The sequence below is a fragment of the Dinoponera quadriceps genome, unplaced genomic scaffold (assembly GCF_001313825.1).
Source record: "Dinoponera quadriceps isolate SergipeBrazil2010 unplaced genomic scaffold, ASM131382v1 scaffold3579, whole genome shotgun sequence".
Lineage (NCBI taxonomy): Eukaryota > Metazoa > Arthropoda > Insecta > Hymenoptera > Formicidae > Dinoponera > Dinoponera quadriceps.
Genome location: NW_014557637.1, coordinates 328,811 through 343,598, shown reverse-complemented (window position 1 = coordinate 343,598; position 14,788 = coordinate 328,811). Strand labels below are relative to the sequence as shown.

The 14,788-nt window shown below is 44.9% G+C and overlaps 1 protein-coding gene across 8 annotated transcripts in view; it reads left to right on the top strand.

The window, feature by feature from the left end:
* The window catches only part of LOC106749325 (phosphatase and actin regulator 3), a 297,230-nt gene that overhangs the window by 87,864 nt on the left and 194,578 nt on the right, over nt 1-14,788 (top strand). For 7 of the 8 annotated variants that reach the window (XM_014628668.1, XM_014628667.1, XM_014628664.1 and 4 more), the window contains exons 3-5: nt 772-936; nt 1,838-1,936; nt 5,329-5,682. In XM_014628668.1, coding sequence (XP_014484154.1) covers nt 772-936; nt 1,838-1,936; nt 5,329-5,682 — 618 coding nt within the window. The remainder of the gene's footprint in view (nt 1-771; nt 937-1,837; nt 1,937-5,328; nt 5,683-14,788) is intronic. The other variant, XM_014628669.1, reaches the window with a different exon arrangement.

The window sequence follows — 14,788 nt, the reverse complement described above, 5'->3', positions numbered from 1 at the left end:
TGGGTATGAAAAGAGAGAATGCGAGACAGCATTTTCCTCACGCTGAAAAGTTCACGTGGAAAATTGTGCGCGGAAATTTTAGTATTATTTGGCGCGAACGGTGAGACGTGCTCGCGCGTCAAATTTCTTACACCATTGCGAACCGTTCTGTTTCCACGGAGAGAGACGCGTAATCGCATCATAACAACGCGATTTAATTATGCAGTTTCTACATTGTTATAATCCGCAATTTTTTTTTTTTTTTCGTTTTGTTCAAACAAACACATCGGGCCAGCTTTTCTCGTTGACCCTCGTTTACGATGAAAATCGCGCGGAACATTGGAGTATTTTGATCAGCGCGCTGACATGTGGTACAGGTTATTTTTATCGAGGTAAAAATTAAAAAAGATTTTATCGGGGTGAAGCGCTTGATCGACGGTCGTTCACTCGTTTCCACCCTTGCGGACGTGGATAAGAGGGTTGAAACACCGCGCCCCTGGTCGGTAAGCGCGGGTAATATAGGGAACTGTGCGCACCCTCGTTTCGCTGGAAAAGCGGGAAAACTGGACAATGTATCCGAGGCTGATAACACGTGCTTTCAGCGTACTCAGCTGTGGATAAATGGCAGTTGACCTCGGTATCGTTCGCGAGTAAGAAACTCGCTCAACTGAAATCGATCGTGCAGTGCTGTTCTCACGCGATCACAACCCCATTTCATATATTACGCGGGAAAGGCGCGCGTATATTCATGATGAATGCAAATGAACGTGAAGTTGTCTCCTGTTGTTGCAGCGAAAAAGCAAAATGGCGCTGCCTTGCGGACGAATAGTTTGGGCTCGGGCGCGAGAACGCCACCCTTGGAAAGAAAAAGCAAGTTCTCGGCCCTCGGTAGACTCTTCAAGCCTTGGAAATGGAAGCGGAAAAAGAAATCGGATAAATTCGAGGCCGCTTCGCTGTGTAAGTAGAACGTTAATAGTGCGAGCGCGGTAGATCTCTCGTTGCGTTGTCGCGTTTCGCGATCAACGTTGCTATATTACTGCCGATAATCTCTATCTGTATCTTAAAATGATGGATGTTGTTAACCTTTCATATGTATTTCCAAGTAAAAACATTTAAACGTGGCAATCGCGTGTCAAATAAAATATGTATGTACGTGCGAATAATGTATAACGTAGTCTTTTAGCGGCGTTCCTACACAGTGAAAAATATTTTGTACTTCTGTTAAAACTGGTCCGTATTAATATTTTTGTGTTAAATTTATAACACATCCGTGTGTTAATTTAACATACTATGTTTATGTTACCTTAACACGTATATTTTGTTGAGTCAATATTCAACACGTGTAAATGTTAAAATAACACTTGTAAATGTTAAACTACCTTTTATTCAAGTATTAATTAACATATTATGGATATTAAAATTGTATATTAATTTCTGACATAATATTTGTATTACTTTTCAACATATTCACATTGCGTTAACGCAAAAATTTGTATAAACTGTTTGGAACATATGAAATGTGTTAGATTTAACACAAAATTTTTTACCGTGTACGTTACGATTTATCTCGATTTATCCTCGTTTCCATACATTATCGACGAAACACACCGTAAGTAAAGTTCGGAATTTTCCACTTTTCGCGATCGATCTCCTCCTACACGCAAGCGGAATTTCAGATATCGGAAATTCCATTTATTATACGGCTTTGTTACTGTCGGTGATCGGCACGTAGTTCACACTGGAGTGGGGCACCTGACCTAAAAAGGACGCTAACCTTTCCGAGCTTTGTTGACGATTGTGTTACGTATGGAACGAACGATGTAATGACGTGTACGTTATCTTTGTTTTGTGTTGACAGCGCTCGAGAGAAAGATCTCGGTACGTGCCAGTAGAGACGAGTTGGTGCAGAAGGGAATACTGCTGCCCGTGATACGGTCGACGTCGTTTCCCGAAAATGGTGAGTGTGCACACTTGTTTCTCTTTCTCATCACTCGTGTTACGATAGAATAAATATTAGCCGCTGAGATCGAAACAATAATACAACAAGGAAGAGCTGATGAGAGACCGATATTTTCACGAAAAATTTAAAGCCGATATTTTTATAATTGGACGCAACACTATTTTTTTATTATTCTTTTTGTTACCCGTATTGATAGATATTACAATTATTTTCGACCTCAAATATATCTCTCTTTTTATAACCACGAAAGTAGTAGCAGCAATATGTATGCAAATTTGTTATCACTGACATTATAGTAACACTTACTAGCAAAATGGTTCTGCTGATTATAATTCTCTTACTATATATTTTTTATAGTTACGATATTATAGTTACAAACACTAAATATTTTTCTTTCAGTATGCCATCGAAAAAGGAAACAGTCAATACATTATTGAACGTAGTTGCGCTTAATTGTGTATAAAAATATCGGCTTCGATATTTTTCATAAAAACTCTTACGAACTTATCGAATAATACAATACTCGTGTCATGCTCACCGCGATTTTTACGCAACGACGTTCCTCACTTTCGTCCGATACGAACTGCGATCTTCTCGCTTCCGATTCCGCGGCGCAGACTCTCTTTCATTTCCTCCGATAACTCACCACCTTCAAACGAAATGCGACCGTAAGCTCGATATTTTTCTAGTCCGCCGACTCCCCGAGCGGCGGTATTTTCTGGTCGGTGGGCGCGATGTGAAATCCCGCGGCAAACGGAAATTTCCGCGTTCGCGCGCGAAAGTGTCCGCCACCCTCGGCGCGAGCCGCCGCAGGAAACGAGAAACAGAGTGGCAACGGGCCGCCGGCTACTTGCCGGCCCGATGTCGAAGGTCGTAATTGCGTTTCACGCTCGTTACCGTGGCAGACGCGAGTTCCAATTTCCGCAATCGCGCGGCCAGCCACCGCTTTTGGCGCGCCGGAGTCGCGCGATTAAATTGCAAGACGGAGCCGTGCGCGGAGATCGCGCTCCCCGAAACCGCTCTTGTCCCTTATCGTTTGCGCGAATCACGCTCTTACGTTCCTTCTCCTCCGTTCTCGCGCGGATAGATAGCGGCATAGATAACAACGGGCGCGACCGTTAACGTTATCGCGTTACGATACGAGAGCGATCCCTCTTACCGACGAATTGTGGGAAACCTCGGAACGGTTTCGTGTTCCGTTCGAACGCGGTGTTAGTTGGCTTGTTCGACGCGATAATGTTTGACGAAGGATTCATTTTTTACCGGGTCGAACGTTCACGCAACCTTCTCTTCACAAATTTTTTTTTTTATATAGGATCTCACTTAAAACGAGTGAAAAGTCGATCGAAGCGACGGTGAAAATCCCGAGAAAAATGTTTGGGAAAAGCTGATCGTAAAGCAGGAATTAGTCTGTTTTTACCGTTTAGGCTCTTCTAGATGGTGAATTACATACGAGAAAATGGTTTATTTGCATTTAATATGCGTGTTTGTTTGACTTGGGTTTGTTTAATATAAACAACATAATTGAATATCTGCTGAACGAAATATCAAATTGTTGAAATGAAAATGTTATTGCTTCACTGGAATAAACCATGTTCTTGATAGAGAAAACAGTATTATTTAGAGGAAATAATATTTGTTTTTAATAAAAAAATTTATTATTTTATATATATTAAATATTGCTCCGCTGGAACAAAGTTCTTTAATATTTTTCTAACGTAGTGTTACTTGTTTCAAGTAATTCATTGCATGTGACAACCATTGCAATTTTCGAGTGAAAATATAAAAACATATGTTATTTAACGTAAAGACATTTATTGAGAAACCAAATAATTTTTTATTCGTTGAATCAAACATTCGTTTGTTCCATTCCAAAAGACAAATTTGTTTTAATTAAAGGAATTTTATCAAGTCCAAAGAAATCTTTTCCCGTGCGTTAGACTGCATATTACTCTCCAATTTCTTGTGAAAATATTCACTCGACGATTCAGAGCAAAAATTTGCCGCGAAAACATTTTTGCGAGTTTAAGAACAGAGATTTGTTTGCTAATCGTCAATAATGCCTGGCCGCTTACCAGACTTGGGATCTCTTTTACCGACATAAATTACATGGAAAATATACATTACGAAAATGACAAATTAGCTGCTTTGAGTATCACTTAAGCAATTATAATCATATGAAAATAGCAAACACCTTTTTGCCAGTATACGACAACGCCGACTAGACGCACGCAATTCAGCTAACTAGCGTCGAGACGCTTCTCCTTCGATTTGCCGTGCAGCTCGAAGATTAACAAAACTCGTCGAGATGCGCACGAGATGATTAGTACATCTTCCCTTGGTACTTAGCGCGTAACAATGGCGGGGCCGGTCTATCCCCCCGGCTGAGGAGGAAATCCCGGCCTGCTATCGATCTCGAAACTATTCCGCGAGTTTCGCCATCAGTCATATCAACTCGCCCGAACAATCCGAACTTTTCGAGAAGGGAGTCTCGAGCGTGCGACGTTCACCCTGCCTTCCGTAATTAAAGTATTTCGCTCGCAGTCCCGCGGATTATTCGTCGAAAGTTGCGAAATTCGTCGGTGGCTCGACGGCGATGCCGTAGGGCTATTTATCAACGTACGTCATCCCGTGCCGGTTACCGCACCGAGGTACGTTATTTAAATTAACCGCAAAATCGATCGAGGCCCCCGACGAAAAAGCGCGCGCACGGCGATGTAAGCGAGCGGATGCCGTGCAAGCAGCGAGTTTCGAGAGAGATATAGTGAGAGAGAAAGCGAGAGAGAGAGAGGGAGAGACAGAGAGAGAGAGAGAGAGGGGGGGAAAGAGATAGAGGAAGAGAAAGAAGAAGTATCACTATCGATATCAGACATCGAAAAAAAGTTCAATCCCCGAGCCCCGTGAAATCCCGCAACGAGCCGTATTCTCCGGACGCCCGATGAGCGCTGAATATGCCCTTTTAATTCCAAGTTCCGCTTCTTCTCACAGCGAGCGTCACGTAAACGTAATGTAGTCTCAGCTCGAGAGAACGAGAAAGGCATATTTAACGTTCGACACGCGTTCGGAATAGGATCCGCGTGAAGCGGCGTTCCGAGAGAATCTGAATTGTCCGATTAGCCGGCTGATGCTTAAAGTTCCACGACAACAAGCGTAATAAACGACACCCCCCTAAGACGCTATCTCGCACGCTCGCTGGGAGCGAAACAGCCTTCGACACGAACGCGCGGCTCGTGGCGCGCGCGCGGTTCCCGCACGAAATCGATCGCGTGCGGAAGCGCGTCCAAGCGGACGGTCTAGCTACCTAAAAAGCAGCACGCCCGCCGAGAGAGCGTTGCTGGCCGACGCTGCCGGATTAATATTCAAGATTGCGGCGATCTCTCTCGTTGCAGAAACGATGAGCGAGCCGGCGGACGCGCAAAAACCGCCTACGCCGCAGCAAACGCCACAGCAACAGCAGCAGCAGCAACAATCGCAGCAGCAACAGCAGCAACAACAATCGCAACAGCAGCAACTGTCCGGCGGCGTGGGTGGCACCGGGGGTGAAGGCACCCCCGCGGCAACCCCCACGTCCGGCGGTAACGTGCAGCAATCCCAGCAATCCCAGCAAGTACCGTCGGCCACGCCGACCCCGACGACTGCCAACCCGCATTCTGCAGGACCGCCCAGCAATCAACCGTCGCCCCATCCCTCGCCGCTTTACCCCGGGATACCGCAGGCCGGGCAGCCCAACGGCAGCACGCAAGGTAAGACGAACACATCGATACGATGAGATCCGGCGAGCGCGCGCACGAGCCCGTGCGCGGCGCGCGAGGCCCGCACGCGAAGCGCGCGCCGAACACGACTCTTTCCTCGTGCGAATTTCCACTCTCTTTCTTGCGATCCTTCGCCGACAAATTATACTGGGGTAAATTAGCCTCATTTTCGGCCTAAGCCTTCCTCTGCTTTCAACGACGAAGATAGTAGTAATGTACATGTTAAGTTATTATCGCCAACACTATAATAACAATTAAGAGAAGTGGTTCTTCTATGACTATAATTCCCTTACTATTGTGTATAGAGTTATGGTATCGTAGTTACGAATGTATACAGTGAAAAATTTCGTGTTACCTTAATATGAGGAATGTGTCAAAGTGTACACAGATACAATGTTAAATCAACACACTCACTCTGTTAACGTATGAGTATATTAATTTAATATTATATTTGGGTACTTTTTAACACATCCCCCGTGTTAAAATAGCACAAAATTTCAGTGGGCCGTTTTTAATACGAAATTTTTTTACTGCGTGTTACATATTTTTCCCTCGGTCTGTAAGACTCTCCTAGCCTCGCTTCCGATGCCGATTTTTATTTATACTTATTTATTTACGGGAATACGTCATCCTTTTAGTACAATATGTAATTTCCAAACTGATAACATATGCAAGGAAAAGACAAATTCTACAAAAGCTAGTTAATACCGCGAAACGTGTACAGAAAGAAACCAGCAAATTTTGAAGTATCAGTTAATTTATTTACGATATGCGCAGTGACAATTTACACTTTTGTGAATCAGATTCTCTCGCATTTCTACGTCACACGTGTCTCTCGTGCGACCAGCCGCGAGTTTTTCCGTAAGAAAAAAAAAAAGACAAGAACTTTTTAACTCGCTCTTAATCTGTCGTGGATGATCGTAGCGACAAAGGCGGAATTTATACAGAGTGACCTAGAAAACAGAGATGGTAATAGCGATAATAGCGGGCAATTAGATATTCGTCGAATTTTAGTCGCGTCGACACTGTGACTTCGTTATTGCAAGAGGATTCGGTATTTCCATCGGGACGTCGATCGATGAGCGGCGGAGAAGAGGGCGGAGGGTGGATCGATGAGCGACGCGAGTATCGTTCCGATGTAAATTCCGATTTTCCCTTACCATCGGGGGCAGAAATCCGCTCGATACAACGCAGCGCTGCTAAGAATAAGACATTACCAGGGACGGACTATTATATACGAGGCGACTATACGCGCTGACGTAAAGCGACGATATTCGATTATTCTATTCGGGAAGGTGGATTCCACCGGCGGTCGCCAAACGAAGCAAAAGTGGGTACGCTCTATCGAGATTTGATATCGCGCAGATGGCGAGGACAAATAAGTCAGTATTTTTCGCTGTTTCGCCGCGCTTCGTTTTCCCGTTACATAATAGAGATATTTTGAACAGTTGCGGTGCCGCCGTACACATAATTCGGAGCGACATTGTGAATTATTGCCGTGTTCGGCTGCGCGCGTTTGGACTCGCTTGCTCGCTCGGCACGAACATTCGCAATAAGCGTGTTAACGTGTCTATCCGCGCAACGAAATCTAATTATCTGCCCTCGCGTATTGATAGACGCGTATCTGGCTCGCGCGATCTATCGATAACTCGAACGATGCATACGCGGTGATATTAAATGCCCCCCGTGCCGCAATTTCCGCCTCGCGGTCCCGCGATCTTTCAGCAACTTCTCGATAACTTCCGCCGTTTTATTTCGAATCCGATTCCTGACAGCGATTTCCTTCAGATTTCGCGAGATTGGCTTTTCCGATTGTTCGATTGGTCCCTCGAGTATGAACTTTGATCCGCGTGCCTCCTAATGCGAGACGAATCGGACTGATATAAAAGATTCGTAATTTTTTATTAAATTCTCGTAGGAAGTTTGAGTGTTGAAAGGAGAACAGGAAGTTCTCGTTAGATGTCTAGAAATAATTATAATAATATTATTTTGTATCTTTCCTTTCAACGTTTTTTGTTTTGTATTTCTCTTTTCCAAAAGAGTTCTTGTACCCGTAAATAAATGTAATAATAATTATTATTACTGTATATTGCTGAAAAAAGATAGATAAAACACAAAGAAAATAATTAGAAGGAACGAGAAAAACAGTGAAAGTGCACGTAAAAAGTGAGGTTGCAGAAAATTTCGAGTAAAAATCATCGATCCCTGGAAATTGAATGATTTCGTTATCCATTTTATTTGACGAAGACGGTGAAACTTTTACATCAACTTAATACTTAATGATGAAAGTAAATGTAGAAATGTTTCCTCTGATAACGCATCTCTCTCGTGGACGTACTCTCAATTAATTGTAAATAACATACACGGAGCGAGAAGAAGATTGTATTTTCTCTCGAAAAAGCCGGATCGTCGCATAATGAGCTCCGCACTTATCGTTCGCACCACCTAAAACGCTCGCGCACAACAGTGTAAGCATAAATGATGACCTAATTACGGGACGTCATGTGCCGGAGGTAACATTAACGGGTTACCAAGTACAATCGCGGCGCATTGTGCTGTGCACGGCCGATTAAATTTTTCGAGGAATTCGCGTCGCCGCCTCTTCCCAGCAGCGATGTCTCGTGCAGTCGCTAATTAAAATAATCAATTCGAAGTCTCGGTGCCTGGCGCGACGATAACGTGTGCTACATAAGTTTTTTTCTCCAAATCGAGCGATCTCTTCCACTGAAATCCGTTGAAATTCCCGCGGAGGTTTCACATAGAAATCGCATTTCGTTAAAGAAATAATCTGTTTTATTCCTTCATATTTTTTTGGGGGGGGGGGTTGAGGAAAGATCGGATCGCGAGATTTTGATCGGAGATTTAACGCGATTTCCTTGTCACGCGATTATCCCCTTAAATTCCGTTTCCTTCTGCTGACACCATTATTCGATTCGACTATTATTAGTTCAACGCCTTATGTGCGGTAAGATATAGACGGTGACCTGGATCTCGCTTTACGTTTTCGCAAATATGGCGCGTTTTATGTATTTTTAAGGTAAATTGGACAAGTTGTGGAATAAATAATGACACACAGACGTGTCAAAATAGAAAAGGCCAATCTCGGTCGGTAATACAATATTCCTCTAACCTGATATTGGTTTTCGCGACTCGCGCGATATATAAAATTTTTCTGCGAGGACCTCTTGCTCCGAATCTGCTTAAAATTTCGTTATCGATATCTCGAGGCCGAACACAGTCTCGCTCCTCCCGGAATATTGCATTTTTTTTTTCAACGCGCGGCTATATTCCCGCACAAATTTCGCACTGCGTCCAAATTTATCTCGGACGTATTCGAAAACGGAGTTAATTCCAAAAATATGAAATATTACGCTCAACAATACAACATGATAAGTTTGTAAAATCCGATGATTCGTATTATCGTCATTTTTATCAACGCGTCGTTTCGCATTTCGGTTCGAGACCGTGACAACAATGCGAATGAAGAACCGAGGGAAAAATTAGAATCACCCCTCGCGCGCAAATTAGTTGTCGCGAGCAATCCGATTTCTCGTGACGCCACGCCACGTGTTAGCGACTGACGTATCACTTGGGCAAGATTATCGGGTTTCCTTAATGCTCTAAACTGAAGCCGTAAAGAAGCGCGTTATTACCCGACCGCGTAACGCGATCTCGCGAGGCTCCTTCGGTCATTTCTGACCGCAAGCTTTGCAGAAGTCCGCGTCGCCGGCCGACTCGTCACGCCTGCGCGGCGTAGAAATCATCCCCGCTGATTTTACGGCGCGAACATCGCGCGTCTCATAAGAACCGTCGCTGAATGTGGGACGTGATTATTGCGATCTTAGCGGGAGAACTAAAATTGTTCGACGGTCCGACATTCACATGCGTCTTGATACATCATGCAGGTATTTGTCATGCGGCTCGCTGACTTCGGGCGGAGAAGCTCTCGCTACCTGTTGCGATTCGGGCAGTTTAATCTGGCACGGATTAACGATTCTCCGCTGACAGGCATGAAATAATTCGAATGTGCCATGACATTCTCCATCGTGAAGAAACGTATACACCCGGATTACATCATATTTTTGTTCTCATGTTTACAGCGAACACTGCTATGCATACGATGTAGGTGGCGCGTCCGTTAATTAACTCGCGCACGCTGAAACGCGATACGACCACGGGTAAACGACGGCCAACTTTGTAATACCCGATGCCAGCTCAGGGGAAAAATACGATACAATAATCTCCCTACGTTACTCCGTACTTCCGCGAACGGCATTTTCGTTCGACGCGAGAGTATCTCGTAGAGAAATATATTTCTGTGTTTCTCTTTCTCTCTCTCTCTCTCTCTCCAGCTCTCTCGTGCTTCTCCACTTTCTGCCGTCTCGCGATCGCTCGACGCTCGCGCTATACCCCCATCGTTACTTACTTCAAAGGGAAGTGCAAAACCATGCTTTCAAAGATATTTCGCTACAGCGGGCGTAATATTTCAGCAGGGGCGCATCGGGCGCATTTTTCTCGCTCGCGAGGAGCCAGCGCGACTGCTCGCCGCGACTCGCCGGTGCATTAGGTGCGATAAGCCTCCAGCAGCTGTTACCGGTGACAGGTTATTCCATGGCGGAGAATTAAGGGCCAGCTGTCTGCCTCGACGACGGGTCGTTAATTCGCGGGGAATGCACGACAACGGCGGCGGCGCGAAAACAATGTCGCGTTCCACGAGATACAAGCGGAATCGCGCGGTTTCGCCGATCGATCTTTCTTCCGTCGCGACGCCGGAATTCCCCCGCCGCTTCTCCGCGCGATCGTTGGTCGGCGAAATTGCTGAGGGTGCTTGCGTAATATACTCGCAGTAAAGTAATTTATATTCAAAATGTAAAACCTTCCTTCTCGGTGAATACAATTGGTTAGTTTCGGCGGCAATTTTGGGCCCCCTTCAGCGAATTTATTGAATGAAACGTGATAATTAATTATGTGGGAACGCGGAATATTAAAGGACGTTTCAATCGCATAGCGCCCGAAATGAGAAATGGCGCGTTGACAGTTGGCGGGTGTCTCGGAGGATCCTTAATTTTGCGCGGGCGAATCCTCGTTAAAGCCTTTAGCGGTGACTTATGGAGCCACGAAAGCTGTATCCTCAAAGGACCGGGATTAGGGGCGGTCGTCATAGCAGCTCGCGTTCGATAATGTATCGGGGATTTACAGGGAGCTTGAATAATGGCGGACCCGCGGAATTAACGCTCCCCGGCGATGGGCTCTCCCGTGCCATATTCGCGCGGTCCGTGCGCTTTTCTCACGGTTAATCCCCGTCCGCGTTAGTCCCGCGTGTAAATATTATTGGCCAGGGAGGTCCGTGTGTGACGTGTCGCGGCGCGAATTCTCACCGACAGCGCGGAGCCGATAAATCCGCAATAATTCTCATGAAATTGACCTCGTTCCGTGCGCGATGTTTTATTCACGGCAACCTTCGCGCGCGCGTCACGAAGGCGGCACAGGCTCGCGAATGAAAAATTAGTCGCTCGTCTCCGCTCGTTTCGTGATTTGCCATGCTTTTTCACATCGTGACAGTCGCGACGGATCCGCGCTTTTCGACGAACAATCGACACTCCCTCGGGCCGCGCGCCGAGAGATTTCTTCTCCTTTCTTGGACACGGGGAGAATTTTACGGCACGAATTTTACACCCGAGGAACATATCGATTCATCACCTTTCCGTCTCACACGTGCTGTTAATATTTTAGTAACTGAAATTTACTACTGGAACGTTCATTATTAAAACGTCAATTTAAATTTTAAAACTTCAATTTGAAATCTTTAAATTAAGTGTTAATGCGTTCCTCGGCAAGACAAATTTTATTGGCTATCTATTTCTGCATTACTAGGAAACGCGAAACGAGAAGAAATTATATGAAAAAATGGTAAAATATTCTTTCCCTGTGTTTTGTTTAGTATCCGTACTTTAACAAAGATCGAGTATCTCTTCGAATGTTATTACGCACCGACAGAGCTCGAATATGACATCACTGGCGTCGCGCCGCTCTTTTTCGAAATTTTCTCCGTCGCCAAACAACGTCAGGCATCGGAGGGTGCGAATTACACGCTGACGACAAGAGCGACGACGAACGCAAGGTTGGCCTGGGACGACGCGGGGGTGCGGGAGAACAACGGTGTACGCGCGGCGACTCACGCGTCGGCATTATGCGCTCCTCGTTTGTCTCTCGAGCAAGAAACATGGGCGCAAACGACGATCGATACGTCCCTGCGTGCATCGCGACGAGAGCCTACGACGATTCTTCCCTCTCGTTCCGGTTCGTCGAGGTCTCGTCCCCTTGAAAAGGATTCAAATCGACGAAGCCACCGCCGGTTGGATCATCCTAATCGCGGTGACCGCGACCTCGCGCCGCACTGATGGGATTCAATCTGCCGTCCGCCAATGCAATTTCCCCGTATCGTCGAGAACATTTATATTTTCTAGCGCACAAAGCACGGTATTGTAAAAAAGTTATGAAAAATTACTTCGCGCAAACGCGAGGAGGAGAACCAATCTTGAATCGTGGTCTTAGCGGGAGAATCTGGACTTTCCTTCGCCATTGTTTGACTCCAACCCGTTTGCATAAGAAGTGAATAATATCTCTTCATTTCGTATTCATTTATTGGAATGTATAAAAATGTCGCGACTTCTTACTGGATCGAATCGCAAAAAGTCATATGTTTTTACCCGTTTTATTGCACGCAGTAAAAAACTTTTTGTTAAAAACAGCACACTGAGATTTTCTGTTATTTCCCGAGTGGAAATTTTAGTTCTACGTTAAAGTCTATTTAGTTCTATATCCTTCAAAGGTCTTCCATTGTGCTCCTTTCGTGCTATAAATGGAAAGTTATAAAGTACACGAATGTAATGTTAAATTAATACATTCACATTGTAAATTAGTGCATTTTTAACGCATTTCTATGTTAAAGTAAAGCAAAATTTCGGTAGACCGTTTTTAACATAAAATTTTCTACTCTGCATTTGTCGTCGCACGTAAAAAATTCAGTGATACAGACGTGTTTCCCTAATCTCCTAATGATGCAATTAGGTTAACGAGCTCTTCTACGAACGGTGCATGAGAATTGTCGAAAAACAAACGCGCATCGTTCTTCGTTAGCCCGAAACGGTGATAAAGAATTTTGCGGATTCTACAGAGCAGCTTGGAGAGATCCGCGTAGTCGTCGTGGGGCGATTCCACGGGGAAACGGCCGAAGTTGTTTTCAGCGGAAGAGTTGAGACCGGAGAAATATGCGAGGAGCTCGCGTAAATTGTTTTTTATAACCATCGTGCGACGCGGAGGCCGGGTGGGCTGAAAAAAATAGGACGCCATTCGTTGAGCCGGAAGTTTCTGCCGCGGCAGTGGGCAATATATTTTTTCATTTTCAAGCCGAGCCCCCGACCGCAGCCGGCATCGCGCACGGTCGATGGTCGCGACGAAAGTCGCGCTCTCCGATTCAATCTGTTCTCTGGATCAATCGTTTTCGAGCGCGCGAGCCGATTGCGGATTGCTCGTCTCTATTTGCGGATGTTCTCCTTATGTGTATTTTTCAGTCTCGCGCGGATCCGTTGATTTTATATCCCAGCTCTTTCCCCCTCTCTACATTACTCTCTCGCGCTACTTTTTCTTATTAATTTAATTATTTATCGCGCTACTCTTTTCCTATAAATATTTAATTTGATTCTTCATCGTAACGGTTGAATATTTAATGTAAATATTTAATTTAGTTTTTCATTGTGAGGATTAAAATATTTCATGCAAATATTTAATTCAGTTTTTTATTTAGTTTATAACGACAGTTTATAATCTTATGTATGTGTATGTACACGGTAAAAAATTTAGTTTAAAATAACATTTATAAGTTAAATAAAAGTTGTTTTAAACAACAGTTCATTGAAACTTCTGTGTTGTTGAAACAAGATGAATATGCTAAAAAGTAATATGTTAACAAGATAAAATATGTCAATTTAACATATATTTATATAACTTTTTAACATATTTCTGTGTTAAAGTAACACAAAAATTTCAGCGGACCGTTACTTACGCAAAATTTTTTACTGTGTACGCTTTATTTTGTCCTTAGAGGACTTGCCTACGAAGGATCGGAATAAATGTTTATTTCTTTCTCTTTCTCTCTACCCCTCCTTCACACACACACACACACACATGGTTAGGTCACGGAATTTGCATGCAGATATTAAATTTTTAAAAGTGAAACGTATCCCGCGCACTCGTGTAAAACTCCAATCGATACTCTAAACGTTCGAGATATCCAATCTTGAACGTCGACAGTATTGGACGATCTTATAATGGACGCGCCTCTTTCGTCTCTGACACGGCGAGGAACGGAGGAGGGGACGCGAAGCGCGAGCTCAATAATTCAAACGTCAAAAAACAAGCCGCATGCTAATGCGCATACCTCGCTGGGAAAACGTTCGTGTTTTTGCCGTCTGTGCGACGTGCAGAGTCGTTGCGGTATAGTTTCCGTAACATATAGGCGGTCTCTCGGCGCAAAGAGACGACGAGACGGAGAGCGAAAAAGAGAGAGAGAGAGAGAGAGAGACCGCCGCCGACTGAGGAAGGAAGGAGAGCGACGACTCGCGGATCGATATTGACACAGGGCCGTCGTGAAACCTTACGCCGACGTTGACGACGAAATTCACCCTCTCTTTGTGACGCGCTCGGAGCGCGTTACGTTCCCTCGGAATTCCCTTCCGGTAAATTCGAAGGACGCGCCTCTCTGTCCCCCGGACGCTCGCTCGCCTCGTCATCGTGATTTCGCGTCGCTAATCGTCGCATTCTCGGAATAATAACACCGTGATATCGTTACCGTGTAGCGCCTCCCCGTTCTGTTCTCGCAGATTCGTGATTAATTCTCCGCGAGTTAATCGCGCGAAATTAAATGCTTGTGAGTTATAACGACGTCTGGACGGCGGGGCGCGTACCCCGGAAATTTCGCCGAATATAAATCTCGCGTTTTCACTGCGAGAGACTGCGAGACGCGCTGCGTGTTATCGCGGAATTATCGCCGGCCATTCGTCAAAGCGCGATTTCGCGGCAGAGTTATGGGAAATCA